The sequence below is a fragment of the Pan troglodytes genome, chromosome 22 (genome assembly GCF_028858775.2).
Source record: "Pan troglodytes isolate AG18354 chromosome 22, NHGRI_mPanTro3-v2.0_pri, whole genome shotgun sequence".
In the NCBI taxonomy this organism is placed as follows: Eukaryota; Metazoa; Chordata; class Mammalia; order Primates; family Hominidae; genus Pan; species Pan troglodytes.
Window position 1 is genome coordinate 47,175,737 of NC_072420.2, and position 21,845 is coordinate 47,197,581.

A 21,845-nucleotide genomic window follows, 5' to 3' on the forward strand; every position below is an offset into this window, starting at 1 on the left:
TGAAAACAAACTGTCAAATGCTTATTAATGCATTTGGTAAGAAAGACAGAACCTGTGTTAGGATCGTAAAATCTATTTGAAAGAAATAACCAAGACCCTAATATATGAAGAAACATACCAGTTTCCTAACTGGAAAAACTTAATACATCCTATAAAACTGGCAGATCTCAAGTTAGTGTGTGAACATAATGTAGTCCAGTCTGAATACCAGGCCTGAGGTTTTCCTAAACCTAGGATTGGAAGTGACCCGTTAGAAGAGGCAAAGTTCTGAGAGTAGCCCATCAATTTTTGAAAAAGAACACTGGTGATAAAGGACTGGCATTTGAGATACTAAACCTGATTGTATATGCTTTATAGTCACACAGGAGGATGCCAGTGTACAGAGTGCACGACCCAGTCAGTGGAAGAAAAGATGTCCAGAGGTGACTTGAGAGGATATGAAGGAGGAAGGGTTAATTTAATAGCTGGTACTATCCTTCTGCAGGCAAGAACCCTCTTCCTCCTCCCCACCATTAGTGAACATAAACTTCAGAACAATTAAAGTTCTAAATATGTTTTTAATTATAAAAACATACAATTCAGGAGACTATTTGAACACCCCTTTGAGTAGGAATTGTCTTCATAGGCAAGATAGGAGACCTGGGAGCTAGAACAGAAAAGATGGACAGGTGCGATAGGCTCCCTAGAAATGAGAACATTTCAGAATGACTGAGCTGCTACTCGCCAGGCCACAGCTCTGTGTGTGTACACAGTTCAGGGTGTCCACAGCAGACAAGGAGTGAGGCTTCCTGGTCTTTTAGTGAGGGTCTTTAGTTGGGTAAAGTAGCAGAAATCCAAAGGAGAGGAAATGTGGATGGGCAATAAATATTAAATTATGTTCAAACTCAGTGGTAGATATGGAAATGCAAATTAAAGGGCACCATTTTTCTCTTATCACATTGGCAAAATTCTAGAACTTTTTATAACATCTAGTGCTGACAGAGAGTGGAGAAATGGCACTTTTCATACATTGCTTGTAGGAGTGTGAATTACTGTAACCTTTTTGGAAAGTTATCTCTTCATATCTGTTAAGTTAAAAATACATCTACTCCTTCATCCAATAATTTCACATTGGGTTTTGTATCTTTGTTGAATAAATGGAATAAAAGGATGCATATTTTGGAATACAAGTGTAAGGAAGTCCATCTGTGTATATGTCACTTTACAGCATGCTTGTTTATCATCCATAAGGTGTAAGACTCTGTATTGTCCGTTGTGAACTTTAAAGTTGTTTTATCCAGTCACAAAAAGCCAAAAGCCAGTAGGGACTCTGCTCATTATGTGTTTTGTACATATATATACACACACAGACACACACAAACACACGTGTGTGTGTGGATGTATATGTACATATGTATGCTCACATTTTGAAGGGCTAATACTGATTTCTGTAGAGAGTGTTCCCATTCTCCAGTGCTGTATAACTGACCACCCCAAAATGTACACAGTACTTGAACAACATCAGCAGCATCTGTTCTGCTCATAAATGTGCAATGTAGGCCCAGCTCAAATGTTACCTTGTCCCTGTCCACAGAGCCAGAGCTGGGTGCTCAAGTCCTGGGCCAACATCCTGTGAGGGCTCCTCAGTCACAGCTGTGGCTGTTGGGGTGGGGAGACTCCTGCTGCCAAGCACCTGGCTCCCCACCCCTGCCTGTGTCTCCCTCTGTCCTCATGTGGCCCCTCCACTGGGGGGCTTAACACTCTAGACTTGGTGTGTGGTGTTGCAGAGAGCCAGGTAGAGCCATGTCGCCTTTCACGACTAGCCTTGGAAGTCACACAGCATCACTTCTGCCACACTGCGCTTGTTGGGGCAGTCACTGACCTGCCCAGATTTGAGGCAGCGTGGACTCTGCCTCTTCAGGGAGTGGTAAGGGCTGGAGGAGCCAGCGGGACTGCAATTCCTGCTGGCCAATTTTATGAAACATTTTGAAACAAAGGCTAAAGCTAAATGCATATTTTTGTTGAAGCACAGCTGCAGGTTTTGCTTTGTGCTGTCTGCAAATGTCAGCAAATTGGGTTCAAATGATACCAGGGATTTTGTTCAGTGACTTGAACAACTGTTCCCCATTCCTTCGCTCACCGTAATGTGTCTTGAGGGCATCTGTGACCAGGGGACCACTGCCTAGAGAGTGGAGGTCCTGGTGAGGGAGTGTGGAGAGCAGCAGCGTGACCTTGATCTGCCCTGATTTGGAGGCGGAGCAAGTGGGCGGTGCGGCGAGGGCAGCTGGCCCGGCCTGAGCAGGTCCCAGCCTCTCAGCACTTTGGGCCCTGACGCCATCTTTCTAATGCCCCTCTCGCTCTTGTTTTCTCTGACTTTTCACTTTTTTCTTGTTTGTATCAGAGCGCTACTGGTGGACCCCAGTGGTGGTCTGGTGAGCTGTTTCTCACTCAGGGTTTACCGACACTGTAGAACAATGCTGGGGACGAACAGCACAGACCATTTCAGACTTGGAAACGTAATTCAGAAGTGGGCTTTGGGAGGGCTTCCTACCACGGCTCCCACCCCTGATGGGAGCTGCCATGTACTGTGCTGCCAAGGGTACAGAGCCAGCTGTTTGATCATCACCCTTCATGCGGATGGTGAATGAGAGGCAGGGCTGGGTGATGTAGGGAGAGGAGAGCACGGAAGTGGATGTTGCCCTTAACCCACAGCATTTATGCGTCTATCACTGACTTCCAGATTAAAGGCTCTTTGATAGAGGGTATGCAACAGATGAGAAATGTAAGCTGTTTTCAATGGACTTTTTCATAATTGGAAAAGCAAATTGTTCACATAAGGTATTCCCATAAAATTGTGTTTCAGGAATAGACCCATCTCTGCAAGCAGAGAATAGAATTCCTGGGCCCTCACAAACCACGGCCGCTGCACCCAAGCAGCAGAAGTCTCGGCCCACCGCCTCGAGGGATGAGCGCTTCCGGTCAGGTAGGGTCACAGCCTAGGCAGTGGGGAAGGTGGACGGGCCTGGAGCCCTTGGACTCTTGCCATGAAGTCTTCCAGTTATTTTTCCTTTGCCACAATATCTGCCAAAGAAATTATTTTCACATAAGCAGTAATGTACATCATCATATTTTTTTCAAGAAAAACATTTAACCTTCACGTAACCACAGTCTGTTTTAATGTATGGTGTAGCTTTAGTGGCACTTTCTTAGGGGATGCCTACAAAACTCTCTAGAGAAGTCTTCTTCTCACTCTTACTAGAATAATTTCTTTAAAACTTTTGTACACTTTTTACTTTGAAGTTGATACTAATAATTTTTGTGCTTTATGGAGCAGCTTTACTGCTAGGTGCTGGTGTTTTAGTATTTCTTTTTCTAATTTTGGAGATTTCCTTCCAATTAGATTTCTGCCACTCTGTTTGGCAGTGCTTTTATGAATATTTAAATTTGTCTCTGATGTTTTACTTGAATCAATAGAATGGCCATTGAAAAAAATTCACATTTTCTATTATAGTTTATATATTAATAACTTGAGCACGTTATCTATTTAATATTTTCACCACTGTGTGGTTGTATATTTTCTTCACATTTAAGCTCTTTTGACAGGCCTTTTTCAGAAAAAATTTTAATAGGGATAATGGTTGTTTTAAGAATACTGAAAACAAAGATTAAGATTTTAAATGTTTTTTCAACAGGGAGTGTAAAGAAATAGTCTAAGAAATATTCGAACAGATAATGTCTTACCAATTTGATACACATTGATAAAAAACTTTATCATGTGGCAAACAGCTTCTTCTCTGATTGTATAAATAATACATGCTTAGTGTTAAATATATAAAAAATATTATACCAAATTTAAGGACAAAGTTAAAAATCACCTGATACCTCTGAATCCTGAGATGGCTGCCCTCAGCATTGCACTGAGCACTGTTGTCCTCACGCCTGGATGCAGATGCACGCACACATGTGTACTTTCCATGAGAGTGGTCCTAGAAAAGGTCTCCTCCTTTCTGCCGCTCCTTATTTTCTACACGTCCCAGCTCTTCTCCCCAACCCTGTTCCCTGCTCATGGAAGTGATGTTAATAAACTGGTTTCTGCCCTTGTGAAGTTTATACTAGGTGTATTCTTTATCTTTTGAATACAGGTCTTTTATCATAAATATGATTTGCCAATATTTTCTCTCAGGCTGTGATTTCTCTTTGTGTTTCTTTAAAGTATCTTTTGAAGAGCAGAAGTTTTTAATCTTGATGAAGTCTAAGTTATCATTTTTTTAAATCGATAGTGCTTTTGTTCTTGTGTTTAAGATATCTTTGCCTAACCCAAGATTACAAAGATTCTCTCTTGTGTTTTCTTGTACAAGTTTTGTAGTTTTAGGTTTTTTAGTGCCATTTTAGTGCCCTTAAGTTTGTGATCTTTTTTTTTAGTTAATTTTAGTGTAAGTACAAGGTATGAATCAAAAGTTTACTTTTTTGCATGGAGGTAGTCAACTGTTCCTGGGCCATTCCTTAAGCCTATGCTTTCTCCAGAGAATTCCCTTTGCACTTTTTTCTAAAAGTAGTTGCACATAAATGCGTGCATCTATTTCTGGACTCTCTGTTCTGTTCTATTGATCTATTCGTCTGTCTTTATGGCAAAACAGTGTTCTCTTGATGATCATACCTTAATAATAAGTGTTAAAATCAGTAGTGTTAGTCCTTCAACTTTGTTTCTTATCTGTGTTCTGTTGTATCTAATGTGTCTTTTTTCCTTCTCGCACCTTTAAGATTTTTCTCTTTATCACTGTTCTGTGGGCTCGATTATATCCTCTCTGAAATTCCTATATTGAAGCCCTAACCCCGGTGGGATGCTATTTGGAGTTTGGTCCTTTGAGAGGTAATTAGGTTTAGATGAGATCATGAGGGTGGGGCCCTCACGGTGGGATTGGTGCCCTTATAAGAAGAGGCATTGGCCAGGCGTGGTTGTTCACGCCTGTAATCCCAGCACTTTGGGAGGCTGAAGCAGGCGGAGACCAGCCTGGCCAACATGGCAAAACCCCATCTCTACTAAAAATACAAAAATTAGTCAGGTGTGATGACACATGCCCATACTCCTAGGTATTCTGGAGACTGAGGCATGAGAATCGCTTGAACCGATAGGTGGAGGTTGCAGTGAGCCAATATTGCCCCACTGCACTCCAGCCTGAGTGAGACTCTGTCTCAAAAAAAAAAGGAAGAAAAAAAAAAGAGGCACTAGAGCTTGCTGGCCCCCGCCCTGCCCCATCAACCTATGAGTACAATGGTTAGAAGGCAGATGTCTGTAAGCCAGGAAGAGAGCCCTCACCAGACACCAACCATGAGGCACCTTGATCTTGGACATACAGTCTCCAGTAAGAAAAATTTGTGTTGTTTAAGCCACTTAGTTTATGCTGTTTTGTTATGGCAACTGAGCAGACTAAGATGCTGGTGTTGAGTGATTTGATTATGATGCGCGTGGGCTGGTTTTGTTTCTTGTGCTTGGGGTTTGTTGAGTATTTTTGGATCTGTTGATATACCCTATCAGGTTGATATTATCTATATTTTTAGTTCTAGGTTGTTTTTAATCTATACTTATTTTCCTTTTTTTTTAAGACAGCAATAATGTTTAAAGTAGGGGAATCACAGTAACTTCCAAATCCATCACAAGGGTCTCAGTTTGTTTCTTGCTCTCTTTTCGTGAGTGCCTTTTTCCATGAGTGTTTTCAGTTAAGTCCTTGTGTGGAAATGCTTTTTGAACCTTGTATGTCTGATAATATTTTTATTAAATATTCATGTTTAAATGATAATTTGGCTGGATATAAAATTCTAGGTTTAACACTTTTGTCTTCAAAACTATTGCTTTTTTGTGCCTGGTGTTACTACTGAGTATTGTCAGTCTGTTTCTTGATCTTTCAAGGTGATTTACCTTTTTCTCTGGAAGCTTTTAGAATTGTTCTGTCTTTGATATCCATGAGTTTCCTTTATCATATGTCTAGGTGTGAATTCTTCACCTTTCCTGAGTAGGAAAAGGTTTAACCTGGCCCTACAAGCCATTTAAATGTGAGATTTTTAAATGTTTTCAGACATTTGTTGGGGAAAATTGAAGCGTCTACAAAACTGGCCATCATTGTATTATAGCTCCCCTGGACCCATAGTCGAGCTCCAGAAATTCTTGGCCATCCATGCCCTGCCTTGGATTAATCTATACTCTACCTGCTTCCTCCCTTCCCATATGGTTTCATAGCAAATCTCGGATATGTTATTTCATTTAGATGTCATAATATTCTCGATCTCTGTCATTTTGATGTCGTAATAGTCTTGGTTTCTGTATCTGAAAAGATTGTATTTCTAAAAGATAATGCCATTTTCACAAAGTAATTAACAATAAATACTTCCTTAATATCAAATATTCAGCCAATGTTCATATGGCTTTTGCTCGTATGGCTTCTAAAGAACAAGTTTATTTGGACCCAGGATTCAAATAAGAGCTACACATTGCAGTTGGTTGGTAAGTGTTTTCAGCCTCTATGAACCTTAGTTTGTAGGAGAAGCTGAGCTGTGTTTGTCTGATGGTTCCTCTTGGTGTCTCTGACATGCTTTTTAGGTCACTAGGTTTGATGAAAGTCAGGTTACAACGTTCAACTGTTTACAAGACTGTCATGGGTGGCCCTGTGTTCCTCCACCAAGAGGCCTGTTGGGCCTGACTCTTGGCTGTTCACTGTGGTGCTTGAAAACCAGTGATTTTTCTCAGTTCTTAGATTGATGATTTCCTTTGGGCTGCAAAATGGTGAAATTTAGATTCTGACATTCCTTCTTCATTCAAAGGCCAGAATATTTCTATAAAGAGAAACTTCTGTTATTTACAACTTGGTACAGGAAAGAAAGTCAAGATGAATATTTAATTCTTTCCATTTATTTACTAGTTTTCAGAACAATAGGTTGAGTCACTGGCCTCTTTCAATGGCAACCAATTGATTGCGTTTCCTCTTTTCCTTTTTCTTCTTTTCTTTTGTCAGTATCATATTTGATGTTTCAGTCCATTTTGGTATTTATTCTTACCGATATTCATATTGTCCCATTCTTCGCCATTGGGAATCTCTTCAAATTGGCTCGAGTTGTTTGACCATTTCCTGGTTGGCTGTTAGGATAAGAAGTTTTAGGTTCATCCTGGGCATTTCTCCCCTGCTCCAGAATCTGCCATTTCTAAGGGTTTTTTTAAGTGAGGATGGTGTTTCAAGACCACAGTCTGGGCACTAGGATGCTGATTGCTATTGGGCTGATTGTTGTTTGTAGACATTTTCACTGTACAGAGGTAAGACAGACTTTTAAAAGACAGGATACCACATTTGTTTGTAGTGACATAATCTATTCAGATTCAGAACTGCAGGGTCTGTACTTCATCTCTCTCTCTCCCTCCCTCCCTTCCCTCCATCCCTCCCTCTTTCTCTTTCACTTTTTCTCTTCTCTTCTCTTCTTTCTCTCTCTCTCTTTCTCTCTGTTTTTGAGATGGAGTTTCACTCTTCTTTCCCAGGCTGGAGTGCAATGGCGTGATCTCGGCTCACCACAATCTCTGCCTCCCGGGTTCAAACGATTTTCCTGCCTCAGCCTCTCAAGTAGCTAGGATTACAGGCATGCACCACCATGCCTGGCTAATTTTGTGTTTTTAGTAGAGACAGGGTTTCTCCATGTTGACCAGGCTGGTCTGGAACTCCCGACCTCAGGGGATCCGCTCACCTCGGCCTCCCAAAGTGCTGGGATTACAGGCATGAGCCACTGTGCCCATCCTCTCTCTCTCTTTCTTTTCTTCCTTCCTTCCCTTTCTTTCCTTCTTTTTCTCTTTTTCTTTCTTGGGTTCTCACTCTGTCACCCAGGCTGGAGGCAGTGGTACAGGCATAGCTTACTGCACCTTGGAACTCCTGGGCTCAAGTGATCCTCCAGCTTCAGCTTCCTGAGTAGCTGGGACCACAGGCGCATGCCACTGCACCTGCCTAATTAAACAAAAAAAATTGGGCCAGGTGCGGTGGCTTACACCTATAATCCCAACACTTAGAGAGGCCAAGGCGGGCGGATCACCAGGTCAGGAGTTCAAGACAAGCTTGGCCAACATAGCGAAACCACATCTGTACTAAAAATATAAAAATTAGCCGGGCGTGGTGGGGGGTGCCTGTAATCCCAGCTCCTCGGGAGGCTGAGGCAGGAGAATTGTCTGAACCCGGGAGGCGGAGATTGCAGTGAGCTGAGATCACGCCATTGCATTCTAGCCTGGCGACAGATCGAGACTCCATCTCAAAAAAAAAATTTTTTTTCAGAAATGTGTTCTTGCTGTGGTGCACAGGCTGGTCCTGGCCTCAAACGATCCTCCTGCCTTAGCCTCCTAGAGCGCTGGGATTACAGGCATGAGCCACTGTGTCCAGCCTACCTCTTTCATCTACATTTGTATCTCCTCTCCCTCATGAGTGTCCAAGCTCTAGCTATGGTAGAATCAGACTATTAAGTGCTTTTCATTTGCCATATCCCACAGGACTCACGAAGAATCTATATGACAATGCCTTCACTGCTATCAACAATATGAGAGAGTTTAAAATTTTTTGTTCAGTTATTTTTGTCCTTATTAGATATTTCTGGAAGTAGAGGTTGACCAGTCTAACTTCAGTGTTTTAAAGTCAGCTGCAATAGTTTAAACCAGGGGTGTCCAATCTTTTGGCTACCTTGGGCCACGTTGGAAGAAGAATAATTATCCTGGGCCACACATAAAATACACTAACACTAACGATAGCTGATAAGCTAAAAAAAAATTGCAAAAAAATCTCATAATGTTTTAAGATATTTTACGAATTTGTATTAGGCTGCATTCAAAGCCCTCCTGAGCCACATGAGGCCCATGGGCCACGGGTTGAACAAGCGTGGTTTAAACCAACAACTAGATACACATTTAGGCTCATTTGTTTCACTTTATTTTCAATTTTGGGGATTTCTCTTTTATTCAGTTTTGATTTATAACTAAGGAAATATTTACAAGATTCCGAAGTTAGATCTACAAAGAAATATTTAAAGAAATCTAGGACCAACATGTGAGAATAGACAGAGAGAGCTTCTATTCCTTTTACCCCCACTGAAAACAAACAAAAACATGAAACTTAATTTGTTACTTTATAACCAGTCTTGTAAAAAGTATTTTTACTGCTGTCCTTCCTGTGTAGATGTCCACACTGAAGCCGTGCAAGCAGCTTTGGCCAAATACAAAGAGAGGAAGATGCCTATGCCTTCGAAGAGACGTTCTGTCCTTGTGCATTCGTCTGTGGAAACCTACACCCCTCCAGGTATTGATAAACAATGTCAAGTGTGGCTTTTTTGAGTGTTTCACAGGCCTGATGTTATCCTATTTACTTCCCATTGAGTTGGAATATCCGTCTGGCCTGTAGTATAGATTGGACGCATTTGGAGATTAAAAATGTTTGCATATGCTCATATTCCTTACCTGAAAATCTATGGTGTACATAGTATTCTTACCCAAATGGGTACTTGCTTTCTATAAGACTTTTTGTGTGGATCTTAATTTCTTTTACTAAGATGCTATTTATGTCTTTTAGTAAAGAGAAGAACCTAAAGCACTAAGAGGAGCCTAAAATAAGCACTAAGCTAAAGCTTCCTGAATTAGGAATTTTACAGTTATTGTCATCTTATTACCTATAACTTAACAGGTTGTAACCAGGACTTATATGCAACAGTAGAAGACTATTTGGAAAGTTTTGGGGTTGATTTTGTTGTTGTTTTATTGTTGGTACCATTAGAAATGAAAACTTTTATATGAGGTTTCTCTCTAGCAGTAATGTATTTTAGTCTTCCTGTTAAACTGTACAAGATGTCGATAGTGTCTAATGACTTCACATTCATGAACTTGCATTGTTGTCATATATTTAAAGTATCAAAAATAGTGACACCCATTTTTGGTTTGAGGCATTTGGAGATACTACACAATAAAACCAAACACACCAGATTCGTAAGATGATTTAGTGGTTTTGGTAACACTTTCTTGCTTAAAAGAAGTTTATTGTTGAAAAAAATCTTAGAAATGGCTGTCAAATTATTGTTTTTGCTAAATATAGCTATAGACACTGTCCAATTTTAAAATAATGTTTTAATAATTGTAAAACCCATAATGAAACACACAGTCATGCTGACTTGAAGAAACCTTAATGTACAGTTAATTTTGTTGTCTGAAGCAATTTTCTCAGAGAAGGAATTGTTTTTAGGGCTAGTTCACATGACTCCCCTGAAAGGATGCATGTAGACAGGGCTGCGGTTCTCCCATGGCCACCATGTTGTTGCTGGGGCCGTGCACAGGCCAGGATGCCTTCTCACTGCCTCCAAGGTGTAGGGCCGGGCACAGGCTCACCCCTGGGTGATGCTGACTGATGTGTGGATATGGTGTCCGACTCTGTGGACATGCAGTGCAGCACTGGATATTCACAGAACACCCCCACTGAGGTATATGCTGAAGCCGTTTAGGAGATCAGAGGCTGTCTTCACTGAGTGTGTCTGGTACCCTGTGGCTGAGTTCTCTCTGGGGAGCTGGGGGCTCATGGAATCATTTTCCCCACAGTAGGGCTTCTTGCATGCCCTTCTAGATTGAGGGTGACCTTTGAGCTGACTGCGTGGCTTTGGGCAGAGCTGTGCCAGGTGTACAGAAGCATGCTGCACACAGGTCTGGGAGGCTCCAGTGTGAGTGGGAACTCCGTCCTCCTCTTGACTCATCCCGATATCATGCCTGTCATCGTTATTTTAACCACAGACACGTCGTCTGCCTCAGAAGATGAGGGCTCTTTACGGCGACCCGGGCGACTCACCTCCACTCCGCTCCAGAGCCATTCCAGCGTCGAGCCCTGGCTCGACCGGGTCATTCAGGGCTCGTCCACCTCATCCTCTGCATCCTCCACCTCATCTCACCCGGGAGGGAGACCCACCACTGCTCCCAGTGCTGCAGCCACGCCGGGGGCCGCCGCTACCACTGCACTCGCAGGCCTCGAGGCCCACACCCACATAGGTCAGTAACAAGCTGCTGCGGCCCCTGTGCCAGCAGAGCGGGGTCAGGAGTGTCCAGGACAGAGGAGCAGATGGAGGGCACCTGAGCCAAGCGCCACCCTGCAGACTTAGCTGCAGGCCTGAGTGCTCTCCAAGTGACTGAGGTCACACAACCCAGATAACCCATACTGGCTTATCTGCCTGAGACATTAAATTGATTTTGAGCTTTTAATAATTGCACTTGAAAGAAATGGGCTAATATTTGGTTAATTCATCATTCAGATTAAATCCCTAATAACCTTTTGAACAAACAATACAGCTCAGTTGCAAATTTTTTCCCCCATCAAGACCTACGTATTTTTCATCTGGGAAATGTCCTTTTGGTAACAAAAGTAGTTCTTGATACTTCTTTAATTTGGCAGTCCTAGTCCTTTGGGGCATGTGGCATTTTTCATAGTCCCCCAGAAGGGTGTGGTGTTTCTCAGTGTCATAACACCTTCCTGCTCTTGAGGGGAAGCTGGTGCATGCAGTAGGTGCAGGGGTAGATGCTCAGCACACATCCATACCTGCTGGTGGCTGTGATCATCACCCTTGACCTGGCCGCCTCTCTGTTGTCTGTGCCTTCCCTCTTGGTTATGTGTTCACAGCTGCAGGCCCATTGGTTGTCTCTGTACCTGGCTGGAATTCTGAGGTTGGGGTAGAGGGCTTTCGCTCCTCCAGATACCAGGTTAGACAGCCTTTGGCCTGAAAAGGTGTCAGTCAGAGCTAATCATATGATGCATGGATCTTTCCCAAATCATGGAATCCTTTGGATTACATTCATCTTAGAGATGAAAAAAGTGTAAACCTTTCATCCTTTGAAATTCTATTTTTTAACTAAAACAGCAGCATAGTTAGCTGTATGTAGCTGGCATGTGAAACCCACATACACTCTTGCACAAGTACCTTAAAATACAATCAGTATTGTTGAAGACTCATCTTAATCCCCTCCTTTTTTTCCCAGATGAGGAAGGAAGAAAAAAAAGTCCAGCGATTGTAACTTGCTTGAGATCAGACAGCAGCCTTAAGTGGTGAAGCCAGGGCTGATACCAGTTTTCTTGATTCCTATTCATTTTCTTTGCTTTTTGTTGCTTTTCTGCCAAAACCGAAAGGTGACACCTGTGACACGCTGGTGTTTGTGCTGGGGTCCCCATGGGTGCCGAGCTCTTTTTTGTAAGACCTCGGTCATTTGGCTGGACTGGGGGCAAGTTGGGTATGTTGGGTGGCCCACAGCTTCTGTCTCATCATCCTCTGTAGTGTGCATCACTGTTGCTCTTCATGTTTTTATTTGTTTGAGTCAATACATCTCTTGTGTTTCCATTGAATATGTGTCCTTCTTCTGAGGCGTCCATCTCAGATGAAAGCTCACAGTGCCCTGCTCTGTCTCCACACTGCTTCCAGCTCATAGAGGAACTGCCAAGACTACAAGGGTAGCAGAAGGCAGCATTTTCCACAGAGAAAGTTTCTCTTAGGAAAACAGCCTGCTCAGATTGTTTCTGTAGCTTTCCTGGGTGTTCCATGGCCAGAGGCTGCTGCCCACCTTTCCTCAAGGTGGTGTACAGTCCATATCTTGAAAACAGCTTTTGCACTGTTGTTTTCCTTCTCTGTTCATCGTTGGTGATTTAACTTTGTAGAAATACATAGTTAACTCCAATTCTGAGGCAGGGGCAGGAAAACAGTAGTTTTAAATGTTCTGTTACCTCATTTCTTCTCCCAGAAGCTCCTTTCTAGGTGAGATGGTGCAGGAGAGCAAACAAAACATTTGTAGTTTGAGTTTATTAGCCATTGCTGAGTCATCTCAACACTGTTTCCTGGTGGGTTAGAAATAAAAGCTTATTCAGCATGAAAAATTAGCCACAGTTCAGAATGTTTAACCGTACAGCCCTCAACTTTCCAGTGATTGTGGGGTGTCTTTAAGCAAAGCATTGAACTCTAATGTGTGTTTGAATTAGATGTTTTCATTCTCTGAAAAGGACTTGGCTGCAATTATTTATAATGTAGGTTTATTACCTATGTTGGTGGAAGACAGCTCCTGACTCCTGCAAATGCAGCTGTAATCATCTCTTCCTTTCTTGTTAGTCCTAGCATCAACATTTTGTGATCAATTCTAATACATTTAAAAAAAATTCTTAACTTGGACTTGATTTAATACTTTGCTTACAGGATTGCAATTTTCTACAGATTGTAGCTACCCACATCCTAAATGTTGGACATAGTTAATTTGAATTTCTAAATCTCAAAAATACTCAACTTCCCTCTTATGACAGAAATCATCCTTTGTTTTAGTTTCTAACACTAGATGTGTCTTCAATTTAAACTAAGGAAAGAAACATGAAAAGAGGAAGAATATATTAAGTAAAAAATTCGAGGTAGAACATATCAGGTAAAGATAATTTTTAAAAATATATCACTTTCAGTTTAGGATTAAGGAAATCAAATACATTAAGCCTTTTTTATACAAATGTAAATACCTATTTTTAAAAGCAGTACTTTTAATTATAGTAGCTTATTTTTATTTTGAATGTAGTTTATGTTTATTTTTATGCAGCTGTTTTTTTTATTTTTCCGCCTAGAGACAGGGTCTTGCTCTGTCAGCCACGCTGGAGTACAGTGGCATGATCATAGGTCACTGCAGCCTTGAACTCCTGGGCTTAAGAAATTCTCCCACCTTAGCCTCCTAAGCAGCTGGGACTATAGGCAAATGCCAGCATGCCCAGCTAATTTTTAAACATTTTTTGGAAAGATGGAGTTTTTACTGTGTTGCCCAGACTGGTCTTGAACTCCTGGGCTCAAGTGATCCTCATGCCTTGGCCTTTCAAAATGTTAGGATTATAGGAATGAGCCACTGCTCCCAGCCATTATATAGCTGTTTTAAAAAACTACTTGTAGTACATGTATGTATACCATGTATACCTTTTTTTTCCATATATACTTTTAAAATCATTTATTCTTTTTGCTAGATTTGGAAGAGTGGGGAAATTTCTTTTTAAACTAAAAGAACCTCCTGATAGACATACTTTAAAATGCTAATTTGATCAGCATCAGGCTTTTTCAAGGGTTGTGAAAAATCTTAATGGTTTAGATTTTTTCAAAAGGTATATTCTGCTATGCAGACAGTGAGTTTGTGCTTTCATATACTTCAGCTTTCTACAAACCTAGTAAAAAGTTACTGCTTTGCATTGTACCTAGGAGTACCACAGTGATACTAACAGGTACCTTCATTAAAATATTAAACATTACCAGTTGTCTCTACCTAACATAGACTAGTGTTTATTTATTTATTTTTTTGGAGATAAGATCTCACTCTGTGGCCCGGGCTAGAGTGCAGCAGTATGGTCCTAGCTCACTGTAACCTGGAACTTCTGGGCTCCAGTGGTCCTTTCACCTCAGCCTCCTAAGTAGCTGGGACCACAGGTGTCCACCACCATGCCCAGCTAATTTTTTTTTTAAGAGATGGGAGCTCGCTATGTTGCCCAGGCTGATCTCAAATTCCTGGGCTCAAGTGATCCTCCTGCCTCAGCCTCCCAAAGTGCTGGGATTATAAGTGTGAGCCACTGCACAGCTAGTGTTGATTTTTTTTTTTTTTTTTTTTTTTTTTTTGTGACAGGGTCTCACTCTGTCCCCCAGGCTGGAGTGCAGTGGTGCAATCTTGGCTCACTGCAACCTCCACCTCCCGGGTTCAAGCGATTCTCCTGCCTCAGCCTCCCGAGTAGCTGGGATTACAGGCATGCACCACCACACCCGGATAATTTTTGTATTTTTAGTAGAGACAGGGTTTCGCCGTGTTGGCCAGGCCATTCTCGAACTCCTGACCTCAGCTGATCTGCCCGCCTTGACCTCCCAAATTGCTGGGATTACAGGTGTGAGCTACCATGTTGGCCCCTATGTTGATTCTTATAAATGGGCGAGCATCTGTGTATTCATTGTTGTGGTAGAACACAATTTCTATAGTCATATAGACACAGTGCCTTTCCTAGTGGTAGACCCAATTATAACCATAATTCCTATAGGAACTTACAGTCAGCCAGCATTCTGAACAGATAGATGGACTGTACCAAGGAAATAAAACACAAAAATGTACATTCAGACAATGGAAGGAGTGATTTTTACATATGTTCCAGATCTAATGTCTGTTTTTAAATGTTACACCAATTCTACTTTAAGAACTTGATTGTGGCCAGGCGCGGTGGCTCACACCTGTAATCCCAGCACTTCAGGAGGCCGAGGTGGTTGGATCACTTGAGTCCAGGAGTTCAAGACCAGCTTGGCCAATATGGTGAAAACCCGTCTCTACTAAAAATACAAAAATTGGCCGGGTGTGGTGGCACATGCCTGTAATCCCAGCTCTACTTGAGGGGCTGAGACAGGAGAATTGCTTGAACTCAGGAGGCAGAGGTTGCAGTGAGCCAAGATTGTGCCACTGCACTGCAGTCTGGGCAGTGATAAAGTGAGACTCCATCTCAAAAAAAAAAAAAAAAAAAAGGAACTTGATTGTGGTCTCTTAGTTTTGCAGCTGTTTTAACTGGCAGTGGGGGAGGTTTTAATTTGTGTAGTTTTATTCTTTTAGGACTGCAAAGGTTTGGTGTCCAACATACTTTTTTGGGGGTTGTAGTAGTTTGTATGATCCTGGCTGTTTTTTTCATAATGTTACAAAAAAATGTACCAGTGACAATTGATTTCAAATTTGTTTCTGCTTCCTTGAGGGAATTTCTTTCTCTCTTTCTTTCTTTCTTTCTTTTCTTTCTTTCTTCTTTCTCTTTCCTTCCTTCCTTCCTTCTTTCTTTTTTCTTTTTGAGAGAGAGTGTCGCTCTGTTGCCCAAGTTAGAGTGCAGTGGTGCAATCTCAGCTAACTGCAACCTCCGCCTCCTGGGTTCAAGTGATTCTCCTGCCTCAGCCTCCCCAGTAGCTGGGATTACAGGCATGTGCCACGACGCCCAGCTGATTTTTGTATTTTTAGTAGAGACGGGGTTTCGCCATGTTGGCCAGGCTGGTCTCAAACCCCTGACCTCAGGTGATCTGCCTACGTTGGCCTCCCCAAGTGCGGGATTACAGGTGTCAGCCACCATGCCCAGCCCCTTGAGGGAATTTCTAACCAAAATCTCATCAGGCCATTGTAACAGGCAGGTTTACTCTGTGCCTGCCTCTGTGCTGAAGATGGTGGTTCTGAGTCTGGATCCCTTTGAGAATTGAGCCACCCACATGCATGCAGATGTCTGCATAACGTGTCTGGGAGTTCATAGGGTCCCAGTATGCCTTTGGTCAGCCAAGAAAACAAATTAATGAAAATACCACACTCTCCCCACTTAGAACTCAGCTAGTGGAGCTTTAGACTAACGGGGTTTCAAGAGCAGCTTAATACTCGTTTGACTTAACAGCCACTTTCATTTTGGGTGTGTTTTTCAAAAGCAGATCTGCATTCTGCCCCTCCTGATGTCACCACGGGCCTCGTGGAGCATTCGTACTTTGAGCGTCCACAGGTGGCTTCTGTGAGAAGTGTTCCTCGGGGGTGCAGCGGGAGCATGCTGGAAACAGCAGATGGTGAGCCTGCCTCTCTTTCTCCTTGTGAAATAGCAGAGCACAGGTTTTGTCTTTGGGTATTGAACACAGCTTTAATGTATTCACTGTAGCAAACCCAAGCCAACCGTCAGTTTTAATCCATGCAGATAAATGGAAACCAGTGTGTGCAGTTAATGTTATAGAAAGCATCATGTGGAGAAATAATTGGAAATATCAATGGAATTGGTCAGAGGGGAAACGAGGAGAGTGGGGAGGGAAAAGACTTCCAAATTTAGATAGGATGCAAAGGGCGTTTCGATCTGCAATATAGTAGGGAAATGAGAAGCTGTGGGAAGTTTCTTTATTTAGATTCAATGTGGCAGACAGAATGACTTAGTCAGTGCGAGTGCACACACCCACCTATGACAGAACAGCCCCCTACACTCTCCATCCTCAGCAGACTGTGAAATCGGTGCAACAGCAATCATGGTTTCCCATGTGCAGGCTCAGAGATGTCAGTGTAACTTTCATAATGTCCTCATTTACACCATTTCTTTTTGAAACAGTCTTCAATGTCTTTTGTCAAAATCATGTCAATTTTTTTCCCAAAATAATAATTTAAATAAAAATTAAGAGGAGCTCAGAGCTAGGGCCTATCATATATGTTGGTACTCCCAAACAGAGTGTCAGATTTTGTTGAGGGCTTTCATCTCCTTGTCCAGAGGCAGAAGAAAAATACTGAATCAACATGAAGCAGTCTGTACATTGGCTAGACATGTATTTAATTCAATTTATTACTCTTTTTTTTTTCTTTTTTTTTTTTTGTTTGTTTTTTTCTTTTTTTTTTTTTAATTGATCATTCTTGGGTGTTTCTCGCAGAGGGGGATTTGGCAGGGTCACAGGACAATAGTGGAGGGAAGGTCAGCAGATAAACAAGTGAACAAAGTTCTCTGGTTTTCCTAGGCAGAGGACCCTGCGGCCTTCCGCAGTGTTTGTGTCCCTGGGTACTTGAGATTAGGGAGTGGTGATGACTCTTAATGAACATGCTGCCTTCAAGCATCTGTTTAACAAAGCACATCTTGCACCACCCTTAATCCATTCAACCCTGAGTGGATACAGCACATGTTTCAGAGAGCACAGGGTTGGGGGTAAGGTCACAGATCAACAGGATCCCAAGGCAGAAGAATTTTTCTTAGTACAGAACAAAATGAAAAGTCTCCCATGTCTACCTCTTTCTACACAGACACGGCAACCATCCGATTTCTCAATCTTTTCCCCACCTTTCCCCCCTTTCTATTCCACAAAACCGCCATTGTCTTCATGGCCCGTTCTCAATGAGCTGTTGAGTACACCTCCCAGATGGGGTGGTGGCCGGGCAGAGGAGCTCCTCACTTCCCAGTAGGGGCGGCCGGGCAGAAGCGCCCCTCACCTCCCGGACGGGGCGGCTGGCCGGGCGGGGGGCTGACCCCCCCACCTCCCTCCCAGACGGGGCGGCTGGCCAGGCGGGGGGCTGACCCCCCCACCTCCCTCCCGGATGGGGCGGCTGGCCAGGCAGAGGGGCTCCTCACTTCCCAGTAGGGGCGGCCGGGCAGAGGCGCCCCTCACCTCCCGGACGGGGCGGCTGGCCGGGCGGGGGGCTGACCCCCCCACCTCCCTCCCGGACGGAGCGGCTGGCCAGGCAGAGGGGCTCCTCACTTCCCAGTAGGGGCGGCCGGGCAGAGGCGCCCCTCACCTCCCGGACAGGGCGGCTGGCCGGGCGGGGGGCTGACCCCCCCACCTCCCTCCCGGACGAGGAGGGTGGACGCTCCTCACTTCTCAGACGGGGTGGCTGCCGGGCGGAGGGGCTCCTCACTTCTCAGGCGGGGCGGTTGCCAGGCAGAGGGTCTCCTCACTTCTCAGACGGGGCAGCCGGGCAGAGACGCTCCTCACATCCCGGACGGGGCGGCAGGGCAGAGGTGCTCCCCACATCTCAGACGATGGGCGGCCGGGCAGAGGCGCTCCTCACTTCCCAGATGTGATGGCGGCCGGGAAGAGGCGCTCCTCACTTCCTAGATGGGATGGCGGCCGGGCAGAGACGCTCCTCACTTTCCAGACTGGGCAGCCAGGCAGAGGGGCTCCTCACATCCCAGACGATGGGCGGTCAGGCGGAGATGCTCCTCACTTCCCAGACGGGGTGGCTGCCAGGCAGAGGCTGCAATCTCGGCACTTAGGGAGGCCAAGGCAGGCGGCTGGGAGGTGGTTGTAGCGAGCCGAGATCACGCCACTGCACTCCAGCCTGGGCGCCATTGAGCACTGAGTTAACGAGACTCCGTCTGCAATCCCGGCACCTCGGGAGGCCGAGGCTGGCAGATCACTCGCGGTTAGGAGCTGGAGACCAGCCCGGCCGACACATCGAAATCCCGTCTCCACCAAAAAAATACGAAAACCAGTCAGGCGTGGCGGCGCACGCCTGCAATCGCAGGCACTCGGCAGGCTGAGGCAGGAGAATCGGGCAGGGAGGTTGCAGTGAGCCGAGATGGCAGCAGTACCGTCCAGCTTCGGCTCGGCATCAGAGGGAGACCGTGGAAAGAGGGGAGAGGGAGAGGGAGAGGGAGAGCTATTACTCTTTATATTTAAAAAAAATTAAGAGCTTAATTAAAGGGTAATTGACATAATGAATTGTACATATTTAAAGTGTACAGTTTCGGCTGGGCGCGGTGGCTCACACCTGTAATCCCAGCACTTTGGGAGGCCAAGGCAGGCAGATCACTAGGTCAGGAGATCGAGACCATCCTGGCTAACGTGGTGAAACCCTATCTCTACTAAAAATACAAAAAAAATTAGCCGAGTGTGGTGGCGGGCGTCTATAGTCCCAGCTACTTGGGAGACTGAGGCAGGAGAATCGCTTGAACCCGAGAGGCGGAGGTTGCAGTGAGCCAAGATTGTGTCACTTCACTCCAGCCTGGGCGATAGAGTGAGACTCCGTTCTCAAAAGTTTTAAGACATTTGTACAGCTGTGGAAAGCATCACTACAATCAAGATAGTGACCATATCCAGCACGCCCAAAAGTGTCCTTGTGTTCCTTGGTCCTCCCCTCTTCGGATCCTTCTGGCTTTCCCCATACACTTCAGGCAACCACTGATTTACTTTCTGTCACTATAGATTAGATTGCATTTTCTAGAATTTTATATAAAAGGAGTCATACAGCGTTTACGTTTATGGTCTGCCTTCTACCACTCTCCATAATTATTTTGAGATTCATTCGTGTTCTGTGTCAATAGTTTACTCCTTCTCATTGAGTAATATTTCATTAAATGGATGCACCACAATTTGGCTGTTCACCTGTTGATGTGTATTTAGGTTGTTTCTAGTTTGGGCCGGTTACAAGTAAAGCTGCTATGAATAATCAATCTTGTATACGTTTTTGCATAGATGCTTACTTTCATTTCTTTTGGGTCAATACCTAGAAGTAGAATGGCTGAATTATATTGTAGGTGTATTTCACCTTTTTTTTTGGAGACTGAGTCTCACTCTGTTGCCCAGGCTAGAGTGCAGTGGCATGATCTTGGCTCACTGAAACCTCGCCATCCTGGGTTCAAGCGATTCTCCTGCCTCACCCTCCCAAGTAGCTGGGATTACAGGCATGTGCCACCACGCCCAGTTAATTTTTGCATTTTCAGTAGAGATGGGATTTCACCATGTTGTCCAGGCTGGTCTCAAACTCCTGGCCTCAAGTGATCCACCTGCCTTGGCCACCTAAAGTACTGGGATTATAGGTGTGAGCCACCATACCCAGCCTATTTTAACTTTTTAAGAAACTGCCACGCTGTTTTCCAAAGTGATTGTACCATTTTACATTCTCATTATTAGTAGTGAGAGTATCAGTTCCTCCACACCCTTTCCAACAGTTGGTATTATGTTTAAAAAATTTCAACCATCCCAATAGGCATGTAGAGATATCTCATTACAGTTTCAATTTGCATTTCCCTAATGGCTGATGGTGTGTTGAACATCTTTTTATGCACCTATTTGCCATCTGTGTATCTCTTGAGGGAAAGTATCTGTTCATACTTTTGGCCTATTTTTTTTTTAAATTGTGCTTGTTGTCTTTCTTTCTTTCTTTCTTTCTTTCTTTCTTTCTTTTCTTTTCTTCCTTCTTTCTTTCTTTTTTTTTTTGAGACGGAGTTTCACTGTCACCCAGGCAGAGTGCAGTGGTGCGATCTTGGCTCACTGCAACATCCACCTCCCAGGTTCAAGCAATTCTCCTGCCTCAGCCTCGTGAGTAGCTGGGATTACAGGCATGTGCCACGATGCCTGGCTAATTTTTGTATTTTTAGTAGAGACCAGGCTGGTCTTGAACTCCTCGTCTCTGCCTGCCTTGGCTTCCCAAAGTGCTGGGATTACAGTGTGAGCCACTGTGGCCAGCCAAATTGTGCTTGTTTTCTTATTGAGTTTTGAGGGCTGTTTATATATTCTAGATACAAGTCATCCCATATGAGGTTTATCATGTGTATTTTCTCCCAGTCTGGCTTGCTTTAACAATGCCTTTCAAAGAGCAGATGGTTTACATTTTTATGACATTCAGTTTACCAAATTTTTTTATAGATTGTGCTTTTGTGTCATATCTAAGAAATTTTTGTCTAACCCAAGGTCACAAATGTTTTCTCCTATATTTTCTTCCAGAATTTTATAGTTTTAGTTTTTACATTTAGGTAGATAGTTCATTTTGAGTTAATTTTAGCCTAAGTATCAGGTATGAATCAAAGTTTACATTTTTGTATGTGGGTATTCAGTTGTTCTAGCATCATTTATAATAAAGACCATTCTTTTCCCACCAAGTTTCCTTGGCATCTTTAATGAAAATCAGTAGACCATGTTGGAGAGGGAAGGGTCTATTTCTGGGCTCTGGGCTCTGTATGTTGTTCCGTTTCCTTATTTATCTGTCCTTACACCTCGTATAGCCATGACCACTGTGATTTTCTTAAAATTCTTGAAATTATACAGTTTGAGTCCTCCAACTCTGCTTTTTTTTTTTTAATTTTCTGTTCTTTTTTTTTTTTAAGACAAAGTCTTGCTCTGTCACCCAGGATGGAGTGCAGTGGCTTGATTTTGGCTCACCGCAGCCTCTGCCTTCTGGTGTCAAGCGATTCTCCTGCCTTAGCCTCCCAAGTAGCTGGAACTCCAGGCAACTGCCACCACACTTGGCTAATTTTTTTTTTTCTTTACTACAGGTGCATACCAGCAAGCTTGGCTAATTTTTGTATTTTTTAGTAGAGATGGGATTTTGACATGTTGGCCAGGCTAGTCTAGAACTCAAGTGATCTGCCCACCTCAGACCC

At 43.6% G+C, this 21,845-nt stretch overlaps 1 protein-coding gene across 33 annotated transcripts in view; it reads left to right on the plus strand.

The window, feature by feature from the left end:
• Window positions 1-21,845, plus strand: part of DIP2A (disco interacting protein 2 homolog A) — a 113,216-nt gene that overhangs the window by 29,032 nt on the left and 62,339 nt on the right. For 23 of the 33 annotated variants that reach the window (XR_010154498.1, XR_010154502.1, XR_010154504.1 and 20 more), the window contains 4 exons: window positions 2,843-2,962; window positions 9,171-9,290; window positions 10,763-11,014; window positions 16,438-16,569. Coding sequence is in view for 21 of the 33 variants with exons in the window: in XM_009442105.5 (XP_009440380.2) it covers window positions 2,843-2,962; window positions 9,171-9,290; window positions 10,763-11,014; window positions 16,438-16,569 (624 nt within the window). In the remaining 12 variants the exon portion in view is untranslated. The remainder of the gene's footprint in view (window positions 1-2,842; window positions 2,963-9,170; window positions 9,291-10,762; window positions 11,015-16,437; window positions 16,570-21,845) is intronic. The other 10 variants (XR_010154501.1, XR_010154509.1, XM_063803614.1 and 7 more) reach the window with 2 other exon arrangements.